Here is an 8,883-nt window from a genome sequence, read left to right as displayed (position 1 = left end):
GTTTGGAAATACGATACGTATGCTGCATTCTCCCTATCCTACCCTTGGTCCCTTGTCTCTTAGTCGGACAGTTTGTAGGTTGAAGTCTGGTATAATTGCTCTTTAGAAGCAGAGGATTACCAGGATAATGGTAGTTCCCGATAGATGGATAATGGTAGTTCCCTATGATTTGTTATTGGCCAGTATAACCCTAGATTGCGAATCCTGTCCTCTATGATTGTATAATTACTTACAATAAATACTTAAAAATAACTTATAATTACTTGTGGATTGAAAAAAAAACGTTGTAGTTATCTAAACATTATTTGCTGCTTTTTTTCATTAATAATTATTGTCTCAATATTTTTTCTTCGATAAAAAAAAATAATTGTTTTTCCAAAAAATATTATAATTTGTATTATCGTTTCTTTGATATAAAATAAAATTAGTACTCAAAGTATAGTCCATTGTTATCTACCATCATTATCCATCTGTTAGCCAATTGCTGATACCAATTTCAACTGTTCAATTGACAATTTTTTCCCATGAAGTAAATGGGCCATGAGTGGAAACAAATACTAATCCTATGGTGCGAGGTCTGGACTATATAGTGTATGAGGCAGGAGTTCGAAACTAAACAAGTTTTTTTAAACTTAAAATTATACTTAATTTAAAAACTTAACTTAAAATTAAACAAGTTGTTTAAACTTTTTTTTCACAAATTTCTTACTTCTTAGCTAATTGCTAAGAATTAAGTTCGTGAGGCACTTGTCTACTGCTCTTTTTTACCTTCCTTATGAAGATTAGATTAGAACAGTATCTTTCGACACAACACACTCCCTGGCAAGTTCGTAAGTACTTGTGGACGGATTTTACTCAACACCTTCCTGCAGAACCTGTAGAACACAGCGCGGCACTGGCCAAGGACACCTTCCCCTTCATATTTAATAATTTTACGAGTTGCTTAAAACAAATAACTAATTGAGGCATTTTTCTTGAAGAAGTTAAATGGGATTAAACAAAAAAAAATATTTAATGTAATTTACAACTGTACATAATAATACAATAAGTAAATATGTTGTATGTTTCATATACACTTGAAAATCTGATGGTAATTCAAACATTAATTTAAATTAGAAGGTCCCGTGGCCATCTTCTTTTCAGACGCCTCGGAGGATTATCAGGGATTGTTAAGGATGAAAGATTAAGAATTAATGGGTTAGGATGGTTAAGGAGTTTGGAATGAAAAGACGCATATCTGTTTTGGGCCAAATCTGCAACGAATGGGATAGTAAGGTCTTTATGAATGGGTTTATTTGTAACGTAATAAGGAGCATCAAGGATTTTACGTACGATTTTGGATTGTAAGGATTGGATGCGGGAGGAATTTGATGGTTTGGTGGAGCCCCAGAGCTCAATTCCATATATCCAAATTGGTCTGATTATCGTAGTGTATACTAATTGGTGTAATAAGTAAATGGGAAGTTTAGAGCGTTTGTCATTAAATAAGATTAAAATATTTACAGTCCTTTGAAATCTTAAATTTATAAAATAAAGCGGTCATTTTTTTTTTTTAATTTGGTATTGTAATTTTGTTGTAAGGGACCAAAGCCCATTTTCATTGCCTATTCTATTATTTTAAAGAGACTTGTCCCAAAATTAATATTTAATATTATTAATATTGTTTATGTATTATATAAGAATTTATAGTAGTCTGACACTAAATCTGTTACAGGCAAGTTCCGCAAGGAGTTTCGGAGGAGTTTTGGCCCTTGCTTCCGATCTACGAGACCTGGACGCTCCTGCAGGCTAAGCGTTATTGTTCCAAAAACGGAGACGATCCCTTTAAGTTCGACTATCTTCAAAGTCGACTAATTCAATCCACTACTATTGTCATCATTATTATGCTGTACATATGTATATAACATGAAAAATCTATATATCCTGTATATGACATCAAACATCTATATACTCTTGCCTGTTTGTTACAACTCTCTTTCACTGTTGATAAGGCAGAAAATATTTACCAGCTCACAAAAATTACTAAATTTAGATACTTTAACTCTTGTCCTTGTTTTGCAGGATTTATTTCAGTGCCCGTTTTTAGCTCTAAAAAAATTGTAACATTATCCAAGTTATATAGTACAAACATTTTCCTAATAATCTATATGTTAAAAATATGTGTTTTTAGAATGTTGTGATTTGATAAATAGGTTTTTCATTATAACAAGGTGGTGTGAAACCTAAAAAAAAAAAAATTAGTTGCTTATGTTAGATTTTTAACGTATATTACTAGAGCAAGAGATGAAATGAGAGAAAACCCGAAAGATTATGAACGAAAAACGTAACGTCGCAGAAGAGAAAAATCAAATAATTTTACTTTGACTTTATAGTGACGCACAGTCAGGCAAAAATCAAAACTTTTTATACAGTTTACAAGAATAGTTTTTGGAGATGCTGAACCCGATATAAGTATTTTTTAAAAAAATTAAAAATATGTCTTAAGCAGTCATTGTTAAAATTCATGATTATTGAGAAATAAGACCAGTACTTTTTCTATATACAGTTTAGTAAGAATAGCTCAAAAATTTTTTATACCCTGAAGTAAGTGTAAATTAATTCTAGCTATGAATTCCTATGTCAAAATGTTTAAAACGCGATGGTAAAGTAGGCCTAATATGGCAGATTTGTCAAAATGGCGGTGTATATTTTTAGGTTTATTGCCAGTAACTCCTAAAGTATTATAAGTAGTTAAGATAGCATTATAAACAACATCATAGTGCATTTAATGAGCTTCCATTTAAGTCTTAAACGAACTTTTTGCGTTCAGTATTTTCTCACAAAGTTTTTTTAACACGAATATTTTTATTCCAAACAATGAGAAATTATAAATTTTCAAATTCTTATTTGGAGGATATCAAGAAGATTTCTACTTTTAAGAAGATGTTCATTATAACCTACATAATGGTGTATTTACCGAGCTTCAAATCGATCCATTGTAGACATCATTGCGTCCATTTTTTTTTGAGATATCGAACTATTCTCAAAATTTGATTCATGATTAATGTTTGTTGCATGATGTCAAAATAGTGTAAAAATATTTATTAGTTGAAATAATAAAAATTCCTGAGATTAGTCATATTTCCCAAAATAATGTGATTTCGGAAAGTATTGAACGCAATGAGTTGAATTAGGGCTCAAACTTGAAAGTTTGTTAAATGCAGGATTGTATTTTTCATGATATTTAAAAAAATATATTCACAATATGTTTTTCCTTGTTATTTTAAAAATAATTTTGGAGTATCTTAGAAAGTATTGAACGTCAAGAGTTCAGTTAGGGCTCAAATTTTAGAGATGTTACTGAAATATTATTACTATTTATATTATTACTCTAAATAAAAATAATAATATTTTTTTCGTGCGGTAAGTAATATTTTTTAACATGTTAAGCACTGACCAAAAAAAACTTTTCTTCTGTAAAATGAAATTCCTGTGGCGCATTCTTGTTCAATTTCAATGCCTATTTTTGAAGGACATTTATTGTCCCTGTTGGACGTTATAGGTAAGTAACTGATTTATTTGTATGCATATAATTATAAGTATTTTGATGTGAGTGTACAGAAACGAAAAAAAAAAAGAAACTTTTAATAGTGTTTTAATTTTTATTATAAGAGACTCAATAAAAACCAAAATATTGAAATCCATCCATTGTAAATGGGTTTGAAGATATAAACCTAAATGCACTACCACTGGTACTGGAACATCACAGGTTAAAAAAGGTTTGATTTCATAATTTAAGATGATATATATCTCAATATGCACATTTATTATATTCCAAAATTTCAGCAATTCAATCCTTGGAATTATAACAACTTACGTTAATAAGCTACTGATAGTACTTTCGGAGCCGATTGCTGTAAACTAGGGATGCGACATCGATGTCGATGTTTTTAAGCCGATGTTTTTTTAACATCGATGTTTTTAAGCCGATGTTTTTTTAACATCGATGTTTTACGTTTGTCCCAATCTTTAATTTTTTTTTTTTCCAAAAGTAACTAAATAAAAAAAAAAAAAATTACGGTATAAACAATTTCCTATCAACAATGTGGTGGGATAAAAAAGGACCCCAACCATCACGCTAACGACGTAATATAGATAAATTACGACTAGAAAAACATGGATGTTTTAAAATATCTATTCTTAATATTAAAACATCGATGTTTTTTGGGTAATGATATTTTAGAACATCGATGTTTTTTGGGTAATGTATTGTAAGCAACGATTTTTAAAAACATCGATGTTTTTGGTAGTCGATGTCGGATTCTTGCTTTCAAAAACCATTTCTGACAGGCCGTAAAATGCTTGATCGTTGGAACAGACTCCACTCATGGAATCCACTCAAATGGATGTTCAAAAAGGTCGATGTATTTTGGGTAACGTATTGTAAGCAACGATATTTTAAAAACATCGATGTTTTTTGGAGTCCATGTCCTATTGGTTGATTGAGAAAGCACTTCTGACTGGCCGAAGCCTGGGTAGTCTTTAGAACAGTCTTTATGTTACTGTAATGGTTAAAAAAAACATCGATGTTGAAAAACATCGATGTTTTTTTAACATCGATGTTTTAGTATTGAACATCAATGTTTTTTTATCGATGTCGCATCTCTACTGTAAACCTAAAAATATAAGGGAGCTAATTTGAAAATTCTGCTATGGTAAGATTACGCACCCATGGAGAGTTGTAAATTTTTTATCACATTATTTTTAAATAGTTTTATATTAGAATTCATTTTAAGGAAAGTAGTTTAAAATTACTTCTTAAGTTACAATTTTACTAGACTAACATGGTTAGCAAAGGAACAGAAACATTGAAACTTAGAGGATAAGAATTTTAATGAGTTTCATTGCTATTATTAACAAGTTATACATTGGAACAAAAAATTACCCAATATAAATTTATATTACAATTTTCTATCAGTCTGGGAAAAAAAAAAATCATACCCAATTTGGAATTCCCGAGTTGAGTGAGCTGGAGAATAATATGATTGAAAATATAACAGTAGCCATAAAAGACAGACAAGTGGTCGCGACTATTATGACCCTTTTGTATTTATTGTTTTTTTATTACCCTGCCCTTGGTCATTTCTGAAATAAGGGAGAGCCCGTAATCTACAAGTAGCCGATCTATTCTAGCCAAGGTGGAGTAAGACCGCTATGAAATAAGTCTGCCCCCCTGCCCTGGTCGGATTCGATCCGGCCCTGCTGCAGTTACAAGGTTGCCATGGTAGATGCCTTAACCTCCTTGGATACAGACGGCTCTCGAATATTATAACCCTACGAAATTTATATCAATTTATTTTGTAGAGGTTTAATGGGGGGGGGGGTGTATAATGGAAAACCCTTTTTATCAGCGGTTCCCGAAGTTCTTTCACCGCTGCATACTTCTTTTTGTTAAAGAATGTTTTGTTCAATCTTTCCTCCTTCATTCTTTTCATGTGTTTATAGAACATCAGCCTTCCGATTCTTATCTCGGTTTTCGGGTTTTTCTGTAGATCTCTTCGTTAGATCTTCGTCTGTAGCCTTCTTGTGTTTTCCTGGACCCATAGATTTTTCTTGAGATCCTCCTTTTTTATTCTTAGCAGCTTATCCAAGTTGGGTAGGCATGCGGTCTCTACCCCGTAAAAAATCACACCTTAACTTTGCACTGGAATAGGGGTTCTTTTTATTGTAAATTTTGCCTGTTTTAAAGTTTAAATTTTCTAATTTTATGATTTTCTCACGGATGCTCTCTTTCTCAGAACCGTTGTGACATATTATTTCCCCAAAAATTTTCTCGTCACTTTTATTTTTCCATATTTTATTTTAATTATTATTATTTTTTTTTTATGTAATATTAGAAGAAAGTGGATTCCACTCGTGGCACCCATGCCAGGTACATACGCTTGGAGTACCCAGGAAACTAGGAAAGTTTTGATTTTTTAACTTAAGCGCCTTGGCGATAGCATAGCGATCATGGTCGTTTCGGGATAAATTTTGAACAATAGATGGATTTCACAAAAAAACCAATCCACTGGTTTTCCTAGAACGCTGGAGGTTTTCCCCCGGTGTATTTTTTTTTTGTATAAGTTATACAGTGGATTAGTTTAAACTAAGCGGCTTCGGATTAACAAAAAATCGCATTAGCAGACGGGAAAAAAGTAAACTTCCTTTATGAAAAAACAATTTAAAAAATAAGATTTAATTTTTTTTACAACATGCAATAATTCTTCAGAAATTCATTTTGTATTATTTTCTTTAGTTTAAAATTCTTTTTCGAGAGTTTAGATCTAGAGTATTACCATCTCGGAGCCTAACAAGACGTTAGAAGTTTTGAACATACGGTTTTATTGACTTTAGGCATTTTTCCATATTAAAATCGAAAATTCACATTCCTTTTTTAAGGATGGTTCTTCACGGAACAGTTTGGATTGGTTTGGAAATTAAGCACTAAATTTGGTGTTATAGTGAATGTAAAATTTTATTTAAGGAATGTATACAATCGTAGTCATATCAAGTTCCCAAAAATCAGTTTCTGCCATTTTCTTATGTCCTGTCAGTCTCCTTTACGCATTACCTGGTTCATCATTTTTTTCTTGACCATATTCTTTCGCTTCGTTCGTATTCAATCACCAATACCTTAATAGCCAAACTACTTCAGATAAAATATAATAAATTCTGTACAACTTGATGATAATACACGTAGTAAAACTAATGTGTGCCGAAAATGACGAATGATCGAAAATTTAATAGGAATTGGGCTTGTAACTCTTAAGAGTTAAAAAATGGGTACTCTTTAAGTGGGTCCTCCCTGGTGGTTGAGAGTGATTCTGACCGAATCACCTCCCTACACAACCGTTAGTACAGAAACAGTATTTCCTTAAAAAACACTGAACTCTTGACCCTTCACGTGTTTTTTATTATTTTTTTTTTTTTAAGTATGAGCATACTTTCTTGGCTTTTCTGTGCCTATTATTTTTCGTATGGTTGAGGATAAATCGGTGCATTAAATTTCTTATTTTTCAGTGTATTTATTATATATTATACAGGAAGGATTAAGATTCCTTGATAGTTATGGCAATCCTTCATCGGCCTCTTTTTACAAATTAAAATAAGTTAAGACTCCCTCTATTCCTCGGGCATTTCCCAGATCTTTTTAAACAAAAAGTGTACTTTAAAAACTTCATTTTCACCACATGCTTTGATTAGTTCACTTGGAATATTATAAGTTCCCGCTGCTTTATAATGTTTTAATTTTCCGATGGTTGTTATCTACAGGTGACCAACCTATTCTAACCATAGTAGGGGGTCAAGTTTTTTCAATGAAAAAAGTCAACGCAGGTCTTAACCGGTATTTTAACCGGCGCCGCTCGCAGATTTCAGACCTGCGTCTAACCATCTCAGCTACGGACGGCCCCGACTTCCTCCTTACTGGGTTCTTCTATCTACGGTTCAGCATACAGGCATTCAGTAGAAGGAGATTGGCAATCATTTCCCGTATTCAAGATACTGTCAAAGTGTTTCTCAAACTATCGAATATATCTACTGGATTAGCTAAAATATTACTTGCACCTCTTTATCCCAAAAATGTATGTTATTTTCGATTTTGTTATTTTTTATTTTCATTATTTTCTTTTTAAGATTTTTTTTTTCTGAGAGATTTAGACCTTTCATTCTTTAAGACCCGGAATTAATTAACATTGTTATCACTAGGATTATTGAGAGTTTTTAGCTTAGCCGGTTTTCTTTCTTAAAACAGCTTCATCAAACCAGGATTTTTTTTCTACTTTCCCTTTTCTCGAGACAAAAATGACCAACATCTTTAATATTATCTCTCACTCCTAGTCATTACTTCTCAATATCTTCGCGACCCTCATCTAAAATTTCTAAAGCTTAAAATATTGTTCTGTATATTTTGATGACAAGTATCGAAACAAATAAAATTGAGTTACTGGAAACGCGTTTATCACATATTTGAGAATTAGCCAATTGTGAGGAAGGGAATTCAGAATTCTCAATAATAGGTATGGTAATACCTATTATAAACATGACAGTACCCTGGACATCGACTAATACAAATTCATTTATTCATGTTTTTGTTTTATTCATGTATGGTGTTTAATTCTAGAGTCTATTTTCACTTATTGGATTAAATGTATGTATTTTTTTATTTGCAAATAAACTATATAAAATTCAAATGTTATGAAATAAAAAATGTCACAAATATCACGCAGTCATTGTGTTTTACAGCCTGAAGACTTTTGAGCCATATTTTTAATTGTCATGAGTTTTTAAAACATTAATAATCAGTTGTTATTTAACTCATGATATTTGTAATTTACTCAATTACATTTGTAAAATGATGAATTGAGCCCACTGTGCGTTGCACTGCATGTACTTGAAGAAAATAAATTTTAATCTAATTCCATTATTATAGATAAATTAGGGTGAATAAATTATTATATTTTTATTATCTATTTATTGACATTTAGAACTGTATTTATATAAAAATAAATCTTGTAAATTTGATGTTAGATTATAATTGTATGATACAGGCATGCAGTGAAACTTTCCGTAGCACTCTGAATTATAACATTAGTTACTCAAATCATTGAAATAGTTTTAATTACAAGAAAATTAAGGAATTATTTAGTTTAATTTGTTTGCTTAGGTCTGATTAATTTTTTATGTTTCTGTTTAGGAAATACGATTAGTAGTATAGGTTTTGAATCAGTTGTGGCAGAAAATTATTTATTTAGTTAAATCCGGTGTAAGTCAACCCTGTGAGATCTAAGAGCTTCAAGGGCATAGCCAGCTACAATATACCGCTTAACCCTTTAGTTGGGGGAAAACATTGCGGTTGCGCGT

The 8,883-nt window shown here is 31.4% G+C and overlaps 1 protein-coding gene across 2 annotated transcripts in view; it reads left to right on the top strand.

Annotated features, from left to right (window-relative positions):
- The window catches only part of LOC106692961 (orexin receptor type 2), a 270,301-nt gene extending 268,196 nt beyond the window's left edge, over positions 1–2,105 (top strand). For both annotated transcript variants that reach the window (XM_067048610.1, XM_067048609.1), the window contains exon 6: positions 1,715–2,105. In XM_067048610.1, the coding sequence (XP_066904711.1) occupies positions 1,715–1,854 (140 nt within the window). In that variant the 3' untranslated portion in view covers positions 1,855–2,105. The remainder of the gene's footprint in view (positions 1–1,714) is intronic.
- Positions 2,106–8,883: the final 6,778 nt, after the last annotated feature.

The sequence above is a fragment of the Halyomorpha halys genome, unplaced genomic scaffold (genome assembly GCF_000696795.3).
Source record: "Halyomorpha halys isolate HHAL.00 unplaced genomic scaffold, Hhal_1.1 Scaffold80.1, whole genome shotgun sequence".
Classification (NCBI taxonomy): Eukaryota; Metazoa; Arthropoda; class Insecta; order Hemiptera; family Pentatomidae; genus Halyomorpha; species Halyomorpha halys.
Note: the sequence above shows the minus strand (reverse complement) of the source record. Positions and strands in the feature narration are given on the sequence as shown.